This window comes from Pholcus phalangioides, unplaced genomic scaffold (genome assembly GCF_987345545.1).
Source record: "Pholcus phalangioides strain wild (caught in Gottingen) unplaced genomic scaffold, Ppha-v1.0 ptg000010l_1, whole genome shotgun sequence".
In the NCBI taxonomy this organism is placed as follows: domain Eukaryota; kingdom Metazoa; phylum Arthropoda; class Arachnida; order Araneae; family Pholcidae; genus Pholcus; species Pholcus phalangioides.
In genome coordinates this window covers 44,859,726-44,879,274 of record NW_028301603.1, presented here as the reverse complement: position 1 = coordinate 44,879,274, position 19,549 = coordinate 44,859,726, and the positions used below count along the sequence as shown (strand labels likewise).

Genomic DNA, 19,549 nt, shown 5'->3' with positions numbered 1-19,549 from the left:
TTCTACTGTATAGTAGTAACAGATTTACGAAAAATAATCAGCTATATACAGGGTGATTATAATTAAAGTTTTGATTCCAAAACTATACAATTGGTACTGGTCAGAGTGACTTGAAAATTTGTATGGGGATACTCCTGAAGCAATGGAAATTTCTTTTGGCAAAAGAAAAAAAAAATGCAAGTAGTGCAAAATGTGCAAGTAGATGATGCTGTACTTGGCCAGCAGTTTAATCTATTTTGTGCAACCACATCATTTTGGCACTTCCACAGTATCAGTGTGTAGATAGAACAACTTCTATCAAGATGCACATTGCAATACCAGTAAAAGCAGCTGCTGAAGACCCATTTTGACTATAACAGGATGCAACTTAACCCTTGCAACTTCTGGCTGTGGAGGGTTCATCAAAATGTCATGAACAGTGGTCAGATTGCAAACTTTGGTGAATTGCAATCTCCAGCGTATCCCCTATATGTTAGAAGTTCCTCAGGAATATTAACGTGTTGGCACGTTTGGTTTAATAAAGGTGAATTGCAATCGCATCCACATCATGGCCATGGCATACTCTGGTCTGTTCTTGAACACAAAAATTTTTGTGCTTTCATCTCATAGCCAACACTGTGGACAACATATTTAACATTTCTTGAGTAAGTTGTAGTTATTCGTTCAATTACTTTGTTTTTTTTGTGATGTTTCCATGAATTATGAAATTGTGCAATGCTATAATTAAGTTATCTTTTTGCCATGACTGGCTATCGTTTCCATTCTGTGAGCAAATTTCCCATGTGTTGGATGATGTCATTAATTTTACATTTTTAAGTATTTTTTTCCCCCTTTACCAAATAAAATTTCATTTCTTCAGGAATATTCAGGAATTTTCAAGTCATTCTGACAATCGTTCTTTTTTTACAGTGTTTTGAAATCGTTCTGATTTCAAACCTCAGTTATAATCACCTTGTATATCATAAATCATTGCTAATTAATCTGCATTATGTATGCTCCATTAAATACATTATATTCACCTAATTTTTATTATAGTTTTTGCAAAATAGCTTCCCAATTAAGCATACTGAAAGTAACTGGAGAAAACATCTTTATATTACACTGGTGTAAGAAATTAAGAAAATTTGCAGACTTGGTCGATAATATCTCTAGAACTACTGTACCGATTTTAATGAAATTTGATATGTACATACATTGATACAATACAAAACAAATAACCATTCAATAATTGTAATACACACGCATGATCGTGCGTAACACTTGTTGGAGTCGAAAGGTATGAAACAGCGGTTGCAAAATAAACAAAAAAATGGGTTAATAGGGGGTATGGTCCCCTTCTTACAGATATACAGGTCTCGCAGTGTAATTTCATACTTGAAATAAGGCAGTTCGGTGAGAATCGGTGCTTAGGCTGAACCGGGACTCATCAGTACAATACAATACAATACAAATACAATGCCACAACAGGCAAATTGCCCAACGAGGTGACTGACTTAAGAACATCATGGTTCCCCGAGCCATTTTTTGGAGGCCCTACCTACTACTGCTACACCACCCCCAACCACCCGCGGAACCCCCAACGAATCGGTACATGCGGGAAGGTGCGTGTACGTGTAGTGAAACCTGACGTGAAGTTTTTTTTTTGTTTCTCTGTAATGCTTGTTATGTGTAGTGCTGCCATCTGCAGTGAAAAGAATGGTCGCCCATTGATCCATACTTCAATCTCTATGTCTCTGCACCATGATAAACGGATTTTCCTGTCCTTAGAAATGAGTGGGATGCAAACAGCAGGTCTTCTTGCAAACAACCCTCTCTCATGAAGTCTTTTGGAAACAGTCACCCTTGATACACGGGTTCCTGTGGCTGCATACAAGGCACGAGAGAGCTGAGAAGCTGTAGCACTCCTGTCCCTCGCTATAATTGACAAATGGCGATCTTCTCTGGCCGTCGTGGCTCTTGGACGACCTTGCCCAGGCTTTCTCTCTATGGATCTGGTATCCTGGAACTGTTTCCATAAGTTACACACGACGCTGGACGTTAAATTGAACTCTCTACAAATCTGGACTTGAGATTGGTCTGCTTCTATCCTCCCCGTTTGTGGTTATTCATTTTTACTGTTACAATTTGAAATTAACCGATTGCTGCAAAATAACACCAAGAAATTCGCAGAGGTGTGCTAGCGAACGAAATGTGTCCTAACTTACGCACGCTTATAAAGCCTTTTTCTCTACTGGCTCCTCCTACACACACGTGTACGCTTACATATTTGACGCACAAGATTTGCATTTTTGTCTAGAAGCAGTGGTTTTACATTCAGTTCAGTTCTTTTCATGAAATTCGATAAAATATGAAAATTCTCTTAATTTATTTCACCAGTGTATATATGATTAGTAATTAAAAACGTTTTCAAACCTGTGAAGTAATGCATTGAGTTAAGTAAAAAGAATTGTAAGAATTGGTTTTTGTTAAAATGTAAGAAATATTTATTGTGATTAATTAATATGGGAATACTGTTAATTACATTAATAAAAATTTATTTTAATTAATTATTAGAGGTTTGAATTATTTTTCAGAAATTTTATTGTGTTTTTAATGTTAATATTATTTAAAACAAAAAAACTGGTTTTAGTCAAAAAACCCGGTTTTTTGGTTTTTTTACCAACCCTGCTGTAAATGTAGTTTTCTCTTATAGTTAGCTTATGAGATTCTGTTGTATTGTTGTTTACTGTGGTGTTCGTTATTTGGGATCTAATTTTATTATACATATTATCTAGTTTTTTGTAAATTTGCTTCATATGCACCTTCCCAAGCAGTAATTCCATATGTTACTATCATGGTTGGCAGTTTTTGACGGCTTAAAACGCAGTTTAAACTGTCATGTCAAAAACTATCAAAAACCTCAAACATTGCTTTTCAATATCAAGAATAAATATTTAATATGATTCTAAAATAATTTTCTAATTTTGACAGAATTATTTTGGACAATATATGTGTTTTTTTTCTTATAAAATTTGAATAAAGCATAACATGAACACTGAAGGGAAAACTGTGGAAAGATTTGACATTCTTTGATTCAAGATGATTCTTGACCTTCTAAAATTTCTTCAACTACTTATATATGTTTGCAGGGGTGGGAACTCTGCACCAATTGTGTCGCACTGCGCCAAAATTAACATCTTGCGCCATCCTGCTCCAATAGGGTATTTTCGTATTTTTCTGCACCAAATAGCGAATTTTGCTTCACTATGCCCGGAATTTCAGAAAGGAATTTCAAAAAGATCTGCCCTTCAATGGGCTTTCCATCGCGAAACCCTAATAATATCAGTGATCATGCAACTGAGGATGGTTTGCAATGGTCTTTCAGCCTTAAAGCGCAAATGCGAGTCAGTTTTCATTTTCAAAAAAAAAAGTCTTCACTGGAAGCAGCAGAAATTACTGTAGTCGATTGTCATTGCGTCAAATCCCGATGTTTCGTGAAAAAAATATTCCGGGAGTGAAAAGAGCATGTTCGCCGAATTACAATTGCTAATTTAGAAACTTTGCCAAATAACGAGCATTAAATCGCCAGATAATGAGTAAGATTGCCAATATTGCCAAATAACGAGTGTCAGATCGCCAATCTCGCCAAATAATGAGTGCTGAATCATCAATCATCGTGTTGATTCTTCCTAAATTCTCTCCCATTTTGCAATAATTTCTGAGTATAAACAAATTGAAAACTTGATATAGAAAATTTATAATATCTATAAAGACTAGAAAATGTTTAGCCCATTTGAAGGGCTGCTGTTCCAGACAGAAAATAATGCCCTCAGTAAGCAAAAATCATCTTATATAGACTGGTGCGAAAAATTTTATGACAGCCACTCTTTTAAACAAGGTGTCAAAAGCCTGAAACACCAAAAACAAAAAACAAGCTGATGAAAAGATGGTTGATAACAAAAGACAGTGTAGTTGTTTTATTTTGAAAAGGGGTGAGGGTTAACAAAAATATTGTTAATTTCTCTGCTCCAATTTATAAATATCTGCTCCGAATCCTATATTTTGCTGCTCTGAAATGTATTTTGTCACTTCCCACCCGTGTTTGATTGATATAAACCATCTGCTGTCCTCTTTTTACAACAGATAAGTGTTTAAAAAAGTTTATTACATCATGTATATAATGTTGATTTCTGTTATTATTAAATTATCTAGATAACCATACTGATACTTAAAACAATACTCTTATTACGCATAACATTGAAATATATCTAGCGATCAAACTACTAAATTGTAGGGCTAAAATGTCATTTAATTTAGCAATGCTAGCTTGTATATGTCAAACTTGGTTATTCTTACTTTTGCACTATGATATGGTACATTAACTAGCATTTCTAATGCATTGGTTTTAAAATTGAAGCTGTATTCAAACGTGCAAAACAAATGCTTTGGGTATCAAGTCTTGTCAGCTCTGCTTTGGTTGAAAATACTCTTTAAAGCTCTGTGAATTTATACACCCTGATCTAAGAAATTTTTAGGTGAAAATGAGTTAAATTAGTGCATTAACATATGCTGCATGAGAATTTTTGTATGGAATAAAATTTTGGGCAGATCAGAAAATTTAAAATATCGAAATATATATTTTTCCTCAGTAATTATCATTCTGAATATAAAACCCTTTAATCTAAATAAAAGTAAGTGTTTTGTGTTTTGTTATTTAACATATCTATCAAGTTAACAAATTATTTGACATCATTGACCGTAAGATTTTGATAGTTTTAATACCGAGTTAGTTTCTGGGGTCAAAAACCCAACCTGATGCCCTATCATACATATTTTGAATAAGCAGCTCTATTCCACTTAGCAAATTGAACACAGGTAATGAGTAGCTTAGATAAATAAACCATAAAATTATATTTTATATGTTCTAGGCTCTGATGTTGAAGAATTCAAAATTGCAAATTATAATTAACATTTTGTTTTAATTATTGTAATTAAGGTTTAAAAATAAAACGTAATATGCAAAAAAGTAAGTTTTTTCATCATGTTGTATACCTTTTGTGTTCAAAACATTATCAAAAGGCATTCATTTAGGTTTTTGACGGTTTTCGACAGTTTTTGATGCTTGTCATGTCAAAAAAAACCCTGGTTACTATTGAGTAATATTCAAGAATAAAATAAATCTTTTAGAAAGTTATTGTATATTGTGCCTCTGGGTCTATATAAAATTGCTGCATATGCTCCTAATTTTTGTAATTTTTTTTCACATTGAATTAACCAAGTTCGACTGCAATATAAGATGATCAAAAATGAAACTAACAAAGTCCAAAGTTACACATGGGGGGGGGGGGAAGTTTGATTTATCCAATTAATCTGCCCTGGATCTGTAAAATGACTGCAAATTGCAACTTAATTATCAATATTCACAGAAGATAATTAACAATTAAAATTTCATCAGTGACGAAACTTTCCAGAATTTGCAGAATTTTAATAATGTATAATTATAAAATAGTTTATCTTAGTTGCTACATTAGTCCACTGTGCTGGACTCAGCATCACTGCGGAATTTCTTGACTGTGTTTGAAGCCTGATTTATGGAAACAATTCATGATCACTCGTTATAAAACTGTTTCCCAAATTTTTCGTATCATTCTTATGCCATCAAAGAAATGGAATTTCATTAATGTTTTTCAATCAGAACTTTTCGATGCTTTCCATACTCTTGACTGTTTAAAGGCCGAACTATGAACAAAGTCACTTATTGTTTTGAAATTTGGAATTTGAGGTTCTTTTGCGTGCCCATACATAGATCAACTTTGAAATTTGATGAAGAGAATTGTTTTCTTTGTTTTTCACGATGTTGGAACATCGGCACTTGGATCGCCTATATTCTCACGATTATTTCTGGAGTAAAATTATCACACAAAATTTTCTGTTTTCTTCTACAAGTTTAAATTTGCAACACATATTGGTTTTTTTAACTTGAAAATGAGTGCAGAAAATTCAATTTTTTTTTATAATGTCCATGATGAAAGAAGGAAAACATGTATATTTGATGGACCTTTTTGTCACATTGGTAGTATTATTTTTACAGTGATTTTTTGGCAAACTACACACTGTCCTTTCATTGCAGATACAATATAATGGCCATCAGATGACCTGACATTTTTTTTTTTTCAGTTGACAACGTGGACCTGAATGAATAATCAACCCCTCCTTCATTCATAGAAGGTTCATTGTGACTTCTTCGGAATTCCAAATACAAAATATGATCCACAGCTCGGAATGAATTATCCAACATGCTGTAATGGTCATATGGCAAATCTTTTCCAATGGAATCCAGAGCTAAGGTTTTGATTGGATTCCAGAAAGAACGTTTTTTATCACATGCAATAGTTTTTTTTTTTTTGGATTGCTCAAAACTGTCTTGCGTTTTCTTGAAACTTGAGTAATGCACTTATGTTTTGCTCCTTTTTTCTGCCCTACATCTTTTGAAGAACACGTTTCAAGAGTTTTCTAACACCTCATCCTCGTTGTTGCAAAATTATCTAGCATTTCACATACATCACTTGGAACTGTTGATACTAGATCATTTTCAACACAAATCATCTTCATCTGTGAATTTCCCATTTTCATTAGCACATAATTGACATATATCTACTTCCTCTGATTCAGAATTTGGAAGTTTCGAAATATCCTGCAGCTTCTTCTGATGTGAGATATCTTTTGGATATTGTTTCACTCAGCTGAACACAACAAGACTATCTACGATTGTCGAACTGGGTTTAATTAGTCTACAGTTTGCTAAAACATGCATTTCTAAGAATGCAAGAATAAAAACTTACTCACCCAATATAAACAATCCACCCCAGAAAGTTCATTCCTCTGTGTCATATTACCTAGAATTAGCCCCTAAATAAAAACTGTTCCATTTATGGAACATTGATCTTTTTAAATAGTTAATGACAACAAAAATATTCAGATTTTGAATGTTACACCTTGATCCTATAGGGTGAAAGCATAATTTGTATTAATTGGTACACATTCTCGATGCACTACAGCTGAACAATGTTGAAATAGGTATTAAATTATCAAATAAAGAAGTTGAGAAAACAATTTTCAAACTTCTATTAGTCTTTAAAAATTTGTGGTTTAATAACTTGATCCCAAGAAAGAAAAGTCTGGCTTCTTGTAAATTTTTTCCAAACTAAATTTGCTCGTACAAAAGTACAAAAATCATGATTTTTTTCCTTCAACTTCAAATTATCCAGAAAATTTGAAAAAAAGAAGTTTGAATTAAATAAGAAATTTTGACATTAAATTAGAAAACTCGTGGGGAATTTGTGAAGGTTTGAATTATTGAAAATCTGAATTAACCAAGTTCAAATTAAAAGTTCTATTTTATTGTTCATATGTAGTTGTACTCATGAACTCTTTCAATTTCTTGGCAATTACTGATGATTATGACACGGACAATGACCATGAATTTTTATAATTGTATTTGTCAAACTATATTTCTTGTGTTTTAGCAGATGTATTTACAGTTTTTGTATATCTAGTTTAGTTTTTTTTCTTGAGCCAGGCTGATTTTGAATAGGCCCTCTTCAACTTTTTTTTATTTAATTTGTAATTTCATTGTCTTCAGCATACAGTATTGTATTATCTGGGAGTGAGATTAATTTACCATTTATATGAAGTTTGAATAAATAAAATTTATTTTTTCACAGGTTGGCGATATTGTTATGGTTAAACTTGACGAAGAAGTTCCTTGTGATCTCATATTACTTTCATCTTCAGATGAGGATGGACGCTGCCAAGTGACCACTGCAAATTTGGATGGTGAAACTAACCTCAAGGTAAAATCTGGCAAAGGAAGTAGTAATTTTGAAAAAAAAAAACAAAAAAAAAATCCAAAAACATTTTACATCTGAACCATGTTAATGTTAAATTACATGATTAGAAATTTGTTTTTATACTGAATATGTGATTTATCTCGTGAAAAGTATAAACATTTTTACTTGACCCTTGAGTGCACGGGGTGGATCTGTGAAACTCTTGCATATGCAGACTTGCCAACTCTCAGGATTTAGGCGTGAGACTCCAGATTTTTCATCCTTTTTCCTCCGTGGATTTGTTAAAATTTCTCCAGATTTTGGCAGAAAATTAGATTTTACGCGAGCTTTCACGTTGGGGCTTCGTGTGAACTCCCCAGGGGCTCCGCGACAGCTTGAGAAAAATACAAAACAACAGTAAATTCGGAAAAAATAATTATAAGTATTTTTGAATAATAATAATAAATTAGTAACTTTGATGAATGAATGAAAAATCGGTCTACGGGTCTCCTCCATAGAAATTATTTACCAGAAAGGGCTCCGCGAGTCAAAAAAGTTGAGAACCGCTGCTATAAATCATGGCTCTCCAAGCTGGTCTGTCATTCACAGCATGTCTCAGTTGTGCTAGCTTCATTCTAGTGCTTTGCAACACCAAACGTAATGCCAAAATGTTCAATGCCAAAGCCCTCAGCTTCACTAATCCTTCACTGTCTCTTGTCACACACATAAAATCCCAAAATTTTCATTCCAGGTAACTTTGGTCTAGCCATATCTCTAATATTTGAGATTTTGTTTTGTAATTCCCAAACACAATCAAAACATCTGAACTGATTCCTTCGTTACAACTCAAAGTTGTTAATTACAGCCTCTATTTCGACGTTTTACCCATTTATTTGACATGAAATTGATAACATGAATTTGCTAATTACTTGATCTGTAATTCACTCTAATTTTCATGAAGTTTGTAAAACTGATATATATATATATATATGCATGTTATTTTAGATTCAAGAATGCCCTGATCAGACTCTACAATACCAAACAGAACAGAGTCTTAGTGATATGTATGCCGTTATTGAATCTGGACCACCTATACCTAATCTATATGTTTTCAATGGGAAGATCACTGTATATAAAGGGCAAGACAGACATGTTTCGTATGTATATTTAAAAAGATTCATTTACTCATTTCTAATGAAAATGAATGATGATTTTTCAATAAATGCTAGTATTATCAGTTGATTAGATTTTATTCAGAATATTTTAAATTTACTCATCACTCACCAAATTATGATATTCACTAATGTTTATTGCATTAAAACATTAAATTGTTTTCAAACACTTTTAGCAAGATCTGTAAAGCTTGTGAACATCTCAGTTTGAAAAAAACATGCACAAAAGAGGAAGAAAGATATTTTCATCAATTTCTCTTTTTCAAAAGAAAAAGGTTTGTGGTAAGGGAGTTAATCAGAGATTTGTTTGAGACCTGATTGAGTTTACACTGTCTTAAATTTCTGAAAAAATAATTCTTCATCACTCACCTGAAAACTTCATGATGCCAACTACTGGAGTTGAAGAAATATTGATTGCAAACTCAAACATATGACAAGTCTTTTACTTATCAAAACATTTTCTGGTTACACTGGGCCATAGCCAAATACCTACTTAACAAAACATTTTCTGGTTACACGGGGCCATAGCCAAATACCTACTTAACAAAACCTATATCAATCATTGACTTTTACATTTTTTTCCTCCCCAGGCCTTTGAACAGCGAGAACTTGTTGCTGAGGGGATCAACGTTGAAAAACACAAAATATATTTTTGGTGTGTATGGTTTCCTTTGTTGTATGATTCATAAAAAAAATAATGATATATTTTTTCAATGTTCATTTTATTCATAATACCTTTTTCTATTTTGCATTTTGAATGCTTCTATGTTTAAGCTATGTGCTGTGAATCCCTCATAGGAAATTTTCCCTGTTTGAGACATCTTATTTCAAAAGTCACTCTTCTGTGCTTATTTCCCAATCTCAATTCCCAGTTGCTCTGTGGAAAAATTTAAGCATCTATTATTCTAACTTCAAAATATGGAATGCAGATGGCACCTGGTCCACATATCTACCAGCAGAGCACATTAAAAGCGTAACACTAGCAACATAAATACGTTAAGGGGCCACTCGTACAATTCAGAACACATTCATATGTATTAATTCATTAGAAATTCTTTCTTTCTATCCGCAGAGGAATGTGTAGGAGGGGTGCATGTATGGTTAAGTAGTATAGGAAAAATTTCCTCAGTGAAACAATAATGCAAATAGATGTTTCTTATAATTTTCTTTTCTTGTTTCAAATGTAGGTTGTGCTATATTCACTGGACCGGAAACGAAAATGGTTTTGAATCTGAAGATTGTGTCAAACAAATTTTCAACTTTGGAACGGTAATTATTATTTTCTGATTATACCATAATAGCATATGCCGTTTCCGATTGATGATGCATAATTACTTCACTGAATTGGCAGCAATGATACATTTAGTTTTTTTCTGTACTTGTTTTTACAGAACATTAAATCATGTGCTTCTTGTATTCTTGGGCATAATGTTGATACAGGCTTCAATATCTACAGCAATGTATTTTGTGTACGACAAAGAACCTGCTTGGTACATTCCTCATATTGTATTCATTAAAGTGAGAGAAGTAAGATTGATTTAATATCATTGTTTATTAGTTGTTTTATGAAATATATGAAATATATCTTGTGAGTTACCATGAATGATCAGAACTATTTTTTTGCAGTTTTATCATTGTTTTTTTTTATACTAGCCCATATAAATGGGGCACAGGTGGCACAATGGTATGACACTTGCCTACCACCATGAAAGCAACCATTGGGTCCGGGGGTTTGATCCCAAGAAAAGTCAACAAAAAGTTATTTCCCTATCTGACCTGAGGTGACCACTGATAGATGGCACCTTAATATGCTCCTCTCTCAAAGTCATCTCCAACCAAGACAACACGGGAAGTAATTTCACTCTACTAATGCATGTTATAAGGAATTGAAAAGTGTCTCTGGTGTATTGGTTAGCACACTAGCCCAGTATGCAAGGGGACCCAGGTTTGATTTCCAGAGGAATCACTTTTCTTTCCAAATGTTAGTTTCCGCATAACATTCAGAAAATTTAATTTCTCTGTATATTTTGTGCCAAAATATACCATCTCTTAATACGGGAAGTAAAACATGGCCGTCTATAATTCACAATCAAACAAATTTTAGTTTTTTGCATTGTAGAAGCATATAAATGAACATTAAAGAAATGCTTTTTTTTTCTTCTCTTATTTCAAACTACTTTTGCTGAAATATGCATCTCTGTGTGTTTGAAAGTGTGTTTGCTCTGAGACCTGTTTTGGAAGATTCCAAGGTGGCCGGGTGGATTTTTCAATGGAAGTAATAAGGATGTCAAAAGTGGAGATCCTATATGCACTGGAAGATACTGCGTGTGGTCTTCTTATCTATGGGGAGGTATTGACATCGCCCATTTATAGCTATAAATAGGGTGAAGAGATTTTAAAAAAAATATTAATCTTTCCAGTTCATTTTATTTGTAATTCTTGAAGAAAAGGAAAGTTAAACATGTGCTTTTTCCAGAATTTTTGTGGTAGTTAGTGGATGTGTTCTTATTTTCATTCATATATAACTCGCTATAAGTAGATGTTCTTTTGTATCTTCAACATTAGCTTTTTGGCAATAACATACAACTGACTCTTAATAGCAAGATTTTCATTATAAGCCATACTAGTTATAACAAACTTTTACTGTATACATCACATTATTGGTTTTAGTGCAGCAATAACGATGCAAAAAATTCCTGTGCACTAGTTAAACATGTTGAAATTAGTTTTATAGGTAGTGGTTTTTCATTGAAGAAGAAATTCAACTTTTATGTGGCCTGAAAAAATATATCTGATCGAAATATGGCCTGCGAGTCAGAAAGTTCATTCACCTTTGGTCTAGGTCAGTTGTTCTCAACCTTTGGAATTTTGCTGCCTGAATGATTTATTTCTGTTAATTGATGGCTCGGTCATGCGGTCATATACCTCACTTATGGAAAAATTAATGGACAAATGTGAAACTGAATCCCTCATGGCCTGGTTTTATTAATGTCAGGGTCCTGGCAGTTGAGAAATACTGATCTAGGCTACATAAAATTTTTCTTGATTCAATACAACATATATTGTAGTACTCACATTATATCTGTCTCCATAGAATGGTAGGGTTCTACTATACTAAAATTATAATGCATAAAGTCTCCTGCAGACATTGATTGTTTTTCATAGATTTGTTTTTCCATAAGCATATACTGTTTCTAGTTTTTGTAATTGCCTTTTTATCAGGGTTGCTGTAATTTTGAAGTATATGGCATTTGTTGTGGGCAACTTTTTCTCAGCCACCTTGTTGGGTATTTTGCCTATTGTGGTGTTGTATTTGTATATAAATTAGGATTGCCTGTTCTATTTAAACTGATTCAAGTGTTCTGTTTAGCAAACATTTTTTTTTTTTGCAGAATGTATATGGTCTGGAAATGTTTCTGTCTTTCATTGTGCTGTTCAATTATATCATTCCAATTTCGCTGTATGTAACATTAGGTAAGTCAGGTCGTGTTAATTTCAATTGTTAGAATTATATGGTACGCCAAGTTGAATGAAAGGCCAGCAGTGAGTAACTGATACCTAGACTAATGCATACACCTATTCAAATCTTATAAAAAGGTGTGAAAGTGATCTATTCTAAATCAGTTCTTAAAAACTCTGTAGTTGCTGGTCGAGTTAGCTTTGATAATTTACATGTGAATGGTTTTGAATCTCCTAATATATTTAAGGTATCCGACTGCACCTAAAATGTCACTTTGGAAGAACACATATTTTTCTTTCTTTTTTTTTAATTTTTATTTCCATTTTTTATGAAAGCCTCATTTCTGATTATTCCAAAAGGCTTTGTTTTGTTCCTATGTCACTTGGAACCAAAGTTATGTTCACTAACGTGTTACATTAACTAATCTGTGAATAAAAATTTTAAGTGTTTTATGAAGTATGTTATTTTTGACATTTTACTTAAGTTTGAAACATGATTTCTAAAAACCTATTTATTAATTATAATAATTATATAATTACAAAATTTCAATATGATATGCTGCCACATGTTGTTATGAACTAAAATCAAAAGTCTATCACTTGTATTTGTGTAATTAGTGTTTTATGCATGAGGGGTAAAATGAAATTTCAAAAAAATTGGCCCGTACATCAAAATACTTGGGTGTTTGTGAGCATATACCATATAATCCTTGGTTTGTAAATAAAATTTTGGTTTGTAACCTGCATCATCACCAGCTGAATATACTGTGAAAATATCAAAACATTTCATTCATAGAATTTTTTGCAATCCAGTTTCTGATATCGCATGAATTTTGCTTATTATTTTAAATAATAATTTTTTCATATAAAATGTGACATAGGTGGTCCAAAATTTTATTAGTGCTTTTACCATTTTGGGACACTTTCGAAAATGTTATTAAAGTTTACCCCAGTACCATTTTATAGGAAAACGCTAAGAAAGATGGTCTGATACCTTAATGGTAACATAATTGTAAGTTACCCTCTTAAACAGTGCCGTTTGGCTTGTACATGTCAAAAAGCAGGCCTAAAGTGTTCAGGTGTTTGCACTTTCTGTCATGGCCAGTCATGTCAAAATGCTCCTACTCCTATTTTGGAAGATAATGACATAAATGAAGGCCCTGGATGTTTTTCAGCAAATTGAGGGGGCTTGCCACCAACCCTCTGCTCACTCCACAGAGTAATAATAATATAAAGGTGAGCACGAGGGGTTACAATGTGAAGAAAAGATCGGAGTCATGTGACTGCGGTCAAAAGGCTGGTCAGGGAATCTCGCTGGCAATGCTTTCCTTATGGCTGTTCATACGACGATCTCCACATGCTGTCTCATTTTTGATTAGAATGGACAACACTTGTGCAGCTTACAGAAGTTCTGAACGGTTTAGGAAAGGGGGACCAGTATCTTTTCACAAGGGAATACTTTTTTGCTTATTTCCCTTCTTATAAATGAAAAATTGGAATATTAAATTGATGATTCAATGGATTTCTGGCTTAGTCTCAGTTTTTTACGATTCCATTTTGGATTTAATTCAATTAAAGTTTACCCATGGTTCTCTTATGAGTTGAATGTCACTATCCCGGATGCAACTAGGGTCACGCCGATTTGGGAATTCTCATTGACGAGCGGCTTAGGTTTTCTGGACATTGTTCAGCGATGGTCAAAAAATCGAATAGAATGCTCAGTTTCATTTTCAAAAAGGTTTCTTCGCGTTCTCCTAGAGTCATTCTTCCGCTTTTTCGAGGATTAGTTCGTCCTGGACTGGAGTATGCTGTAAGGTTTTGGAGACCATACCTACAGAGGGACATAGACTTGGTTGAAGGGGTGCAGAGAAGAGCTACGCATGTCCTTATTGGCACACAGGGCTTGAATTATGAAGAGAGACTTCATATTTTGAATATGTTTACATTGGATGAACGCAGGTGTTGAGGAGATATGATTGAAGTGTTCAAAATTTTCAATGGGATGGATAGGATGGGCCATGAACTTTTAGTACACCGCCAATCGACTGCTTTTACAAGGGGACACCAGTATCGATTGGTGAGGGGCAATGCAATTATGGTGTCGCAGGGAATTTTGAATAGGGTTGTTAATAAATGGAATAGCTTACCCCTGGAGGTAGTAAATTGTAACACAATTGACACGTTTAAAAAGAAATAAAAACGATATACATGTTGGGGTAAATCGAGAAGCTATCCATACTTAGAATAAGACAACCATAAGTATTTTTTATGGGCATTGTATAGTATTTTATCACGTGTATATATTGTTTATAATTTTTATTAATTGCATTTGTAATTGGGTTGCTGTATTTTTGAAATATGACATCCATATTTTTATGGGCATCTTTTTCTCAGCCACCTTGTTGGGCATTTTGCCTGTTGTGGCGTTGTATTTGTAATAGAATGACTTTTAAAATGATTAATGATCGTGTTAATTTCAGATTCGACTGTTTGATAAAAATGACTTAATGCTTAATTTTTTTTCTTAATATTAGAAATGGTGAAATTTGTTGGTGCCAAGTTCTTCATGTGGGATCTAAATCTGTATGATGAAAAATTTGACGAGCCAGCAATCTGTAATAGTTCAGATTTGAACGAAGAGCTAGGACAAGTGTGTACTGAAGATTATATTTCCTCGAAATCTCACTTCATATTGAAAATTAATTTATTTCATTTGTTGTTGTTACTATTTGTTGTAGCAGTAATGTATAATTTTTCAATATTTTATTTATTTACAGGGTTGTTTGGTTTAATCTATGTTAGTATCAACAATGGTTTAACATTATACAGGGTGTATAGGTAACAGCACGTGGATAAAGCTTCTCTTTCGATCTGATTGTAGGCTTTTTGTGTATCAGTCAATGTCTTGGAAGCGAAGACAATCGGTTTTTCTGAACCAACAGAATATCTGTGAGAAATCACAACACCTATGTCATAAGATGACACATCAGTTGCCAGAATCAGTGGCAATTCTGAGTTGTAATGCAGTAGTCTGGTAGCTTTAGCAACATGTTCTTTCAATTTCTGGAACACTTTGTCTTGTTCTTGCTTTCACTCGAATTTGACATTTTTCCTTCGCAGTTTGTTCAAAGGACCTGCCAGCTGAGAAAAACCAGGAATGAACTTGTTATAGTCATTGATTTTTTCAATGAATGAATGCAGTTCCTGGATATTTTTAGGTTTGGATAAGTCTTTCACTGCTGCAATGTTAGAGTCGGATGGTTGAACCCCAAGTGCTCAACTTTGGACTGGAATAATTTGTATTTTGGCTTTTTATAGCGAAGACCATTGCTTTCTAGACAGTGGAAGATTTCATTGATTTGAGATTTCACTACGACTTTGTAGTCACCACAAATGCAAATAGAACAAATCTATTTATTTACAACTACTAGCTTTTAGCTATTGCTCTCTTCCCTGTCCCAGCTTTCTTCACCATATTATGAATTAACTATTTTCTACTGTGTCCATTCAAACATTTTTTCTTTCTCTTTGTATTTTCTGTCAAATATTGTAAAATATGTAATTTAATTGTAAACTCTAACTTGTATAGTGTTATTGAAATTTACTGGGGACAAATAAATTATGTTATCTTTATCTGAAACCGACTATAGCTCAGGCCTACCACAAGATTTACAACTACTATAGGAGCTGCCCATTGACTTGTAGTACATAGCTTCCAGATGCCTGCAGAAGTGAGACGATCAATTTCTGCTTTGCAGAACTTCAGTCAAGCATTTAGCTTCAGAAAAACACTAGCCTTGTAAGAATTACACTTCCCAAGTTCATCTCGAAATACATTTCATTTTCACGCCTGTGGAAAACTTGTACAGCCAATTTTTCATGGAGTAGTTGTTGCCAAAGTAATCACTCGCTGAACAGTCATCAATGTGAAAATCAAACTCTTTGAACCAGTCTAGTCCAAAAATGTTATATCCTTCTGTAGTATTCGTAACGAGAAGAGGGAGGTCCATGGTTTTACCCTTGTATTTTACTGTGACCAGAATTTTTCCTTTTAGTGGAACTTCAACACAGCCATATCCTTTCAGCTTTGTAGTAGATAGACTGCATGGTGATGACCTAAGAGCTTTGTATCCACTGGTCCCTATTAAGGAACATGAAGCACCAGTATCTACTTGAAGAAGCATCTCTTGGTTATTAACCATCAGTGAAATGAGTAATTTGTTATTATTTATTAATGTATGCTGGGTAATGCCTGCCAGCAGTTTATATCAAGATATTCAAAAAATATTTTTAATGCATGTAGAACAAGAACTTTAACACAGTTAGACGCAAACATTTTTATAGTTCTTAACACTAGAACCGTGGACTGGGCCAAATTGACTCAAACTGTGAAAAGACTGTATTTCATAGCGAAAACAAGAATTGATTTTCGGTTCCTGGGTTTTTCCCTACTCTTATTCAGTGTTGTTTAATTACGTATTCATAATGGAAAATTATTTGTTTATGAATATAAAATGTACTTCAAAATTAGCTAAAAATGCTGCAATTCAGTAAAAATAGGATTTAGTACACATTATTCACACTATTCAGTCCAAAAACATTTATGAACACATAATATGACAAAGATGTAAAATAAGTACGTCAAATTAAGTATGAGAAAGTCAAAAAGTATATGATTCTGTCAAATAAATATTGATTTCTTACTGATAAGTGGAATTTATGAGTTTATGATGAGCAGTTGAGAAAATTTTTTTTTCATTATTCTTGCACATTCATCACATGATGAAGTTGTACATCCCATGCAAAAATTAACAGCTTTGTTTCCACATTTTTATGTTACCTGACATCAGATCGTTTATTTTGTTTATTACTATTATTATTTTGATCGCTCACGAACAGTTACATGATCAAGAGTGCACGAACGTTTCCTTTTGCACAAGGGCAACACGTATGATGAACGCAGCTCTTCAATAAGATTTTAGAGGAACTGCTTTCGAAAAACTAATTGTGTCGTCCTCTATATAAAATACAGGAATATTTTTATAGTGAGATCCAGGATGTTGTAGAAAACATCTGTGATGCCGCCTTCACCGAATATTTTGTGGGCATTTAATCGCTACAACTGTGATCATTAAACTTTGTTTAATTGTAGTGTGAAATAGTTTCTGTGTGTGTGGAAACTTTTTGGAGCTAATACTGTCAATATCAACTGCCAGATGAAGCGTGCTGATTAATTAAAAACTTATATCATTCTTTCTTTGATAAATTGTCATTGTGGCATCATTGTTCTATGCAACTGTAGTTTCACTATATTTATTGCAACAGATAATATTGCTCTTTGATTTCGTCTCACCGTCTCTACTAAGCTCGTATTTTTGGCTTTTAGCATTCGAGCCAGTTTCAGTGTAGTGAAAAAAGGTGTCTGTTGAGGCATTTCTGCCCTTGTTCTCAAATGGCTTGATCAGTTGCATTGCTATGTGCTCTAAAAGAGAGAGATTCATTGGTTGCTGATACTTTTTTCCCAAGATTTGGAAATCCATTCAAAACGTATTTGGTGCAAGCCAGAATTTTATTCTTTTTCTGTGACATCGTTTTGCCTACAGAAATTTCAACTACATGTTTTTTCTAGAGTTAAGCCTTTACTCTCCCAAAATCTTTATTGAGTCTCCTCAAAATTCCAGCTATTCAAGTTTACAAAGGAAAAAAATATTTAGCTCTACTTGCCATTCCTCCACTGAGAAAGATAATCTGCTCTGACAATGAATTGGCCTTGACCTTCAAAGACCTTTATTCTTCACTATCTTCACTTCCAAGAAAATTATACACCCCTTTTTACCTATAGAATGGTACGTTGGGTCAAAATGACCCAAACCACGATTCTAGGTATAAGTGCTTATAGCTCTGGAACACGAAATGTGAAAATAAAATTTTCGTGAATTTTTTAATATTCATATGATATCATGAAAAGTCACGAAATTTGTTTAACATCTGCATGTAAGTTTTCGAGATAAATGAAAACGAAGTTTGATTTGGGTCAAATTGACCCACCCCGCGGTTCTAGTGTTAAACATTAAAAAATTTGTTTTTTGAAACATTTGGGTGTGCCAACCCCCTTGCTAAATAGTTCATTCCAAGCAATTTCTCAATTGAAATGTTCAATCTCTAAAGACTGCAATTAATTGTCTTCAAAAGAATTTCTAAAGATAAAAAAGATTAAATTATCTCTTTCATTAATTCTGGATTTATTTATTTCATTAATTCTGGATTTATTTATTTCATTAATTCTGGATTTATTTATTTCATTGGTTCTACAATTATTTCTTTCATTTATTCTAGAAATATTAGTCATAAATTATGGACTTCCATTAATGCTGAAATTATTACATTATTTCTGGAATTATATGTCATTGATTCAACAATTATTTCTTTCATTCATGCTGGAATTATCTCTTATTGATTTGACAATTATTTCTTATATTGATGCTAGAATTATCTTTCATTAATTCTAAAATTGATTCTTTCATATATTATGCAATTTCTTCATGGCAAACATGGCAAACTCTTGAAGCGTGTACATGAGATTGGAATTGGGGGCAACTTGCTGAATTGGATAGAATCGTGGTTAAGAGAGAGGTTGCAATGAGCTATGGTGAACGGGGAATTTTCTGGTTGGACAGACGTCACAAGTGGAGTTCCTCAAGGAAGTGTCCTTGGCCCCATACTTTTTTCACTTTTTATCGATAAACTCGATCAGGGTATCGATGGGATTACTAGCAAATTCGCAGATGATGTGAAGCTAATAGGGGTAATCGGGAATGAAAGCGATAGGGAGTTGCTCCAGATAAACTCGATCAGGGTATCGATGGGATTACTAGCAAATTCGCAGATGATGTGAAGCTAATAGGGGTAATCGGGAATGAAAGCGATAGGGAGTTGCTCCAGACCAACTTAAACAGGATTGCAGAATGGGCAAATGAATGGAGCATGACGTTTAGCATTGATAAGTGCATGGTCGCTCATTTTGGTTCGAACAACCCACGGTTCTCTTACGAGTTGAATGGTGTCACTATCCCGGATGCAACTAGGGTCACCGATTTGGGAATTCTCATT

General features: G+C 33.6%; 1 protein-coding gene across 4 annotated transcripts in view; it reads left to right on the top strand.

Annotated features, from left to right (window-relative positions):
• The window catches only part of LOC149081576 (phospholipid-transporting ATPase IF-like), a 189,722-nt gene that overhangs the window by 30,723 nt on the left and 139,450 nt on the right, over positions 1-19,549 (top strand). For all 4 annotated transcript variants that reach the window (XR_016193471.1, XM_089238531.1, XM_089238533.1 and 1 more), the window contains exons 5-11: positions 7,704-7,832; positions 8,814-8,965; positions 9,571-9,635; positions 10,168-10,249; positions 10,372-10,507; positions 12,373-12,454; positions 14,974-15,089. Coding sequence is in view for 3 of the 4 variants with exons in the window: in XM_089238531.1 (XP_089094657.1) it covers positions 7,704-7,832; positions 8,814-8,965; positions 9,571-9,635; positions 10,168-10,249; positions 10,372-10,507; positions 12,373-12,454; positions 14,974-15,089 (762 nt within the window). In the remaining variant the exon portion in view is untranslated. The remainder of the gene's footprint in view (positions 1-7,703; positions 7,833-8,813; positions 8,966-9,570; positions 9,636-10,167; positions 10,250-10,371; positions 10,508-12,372; positions 12,455-14,973; positions 15,090-19,549) is intronic.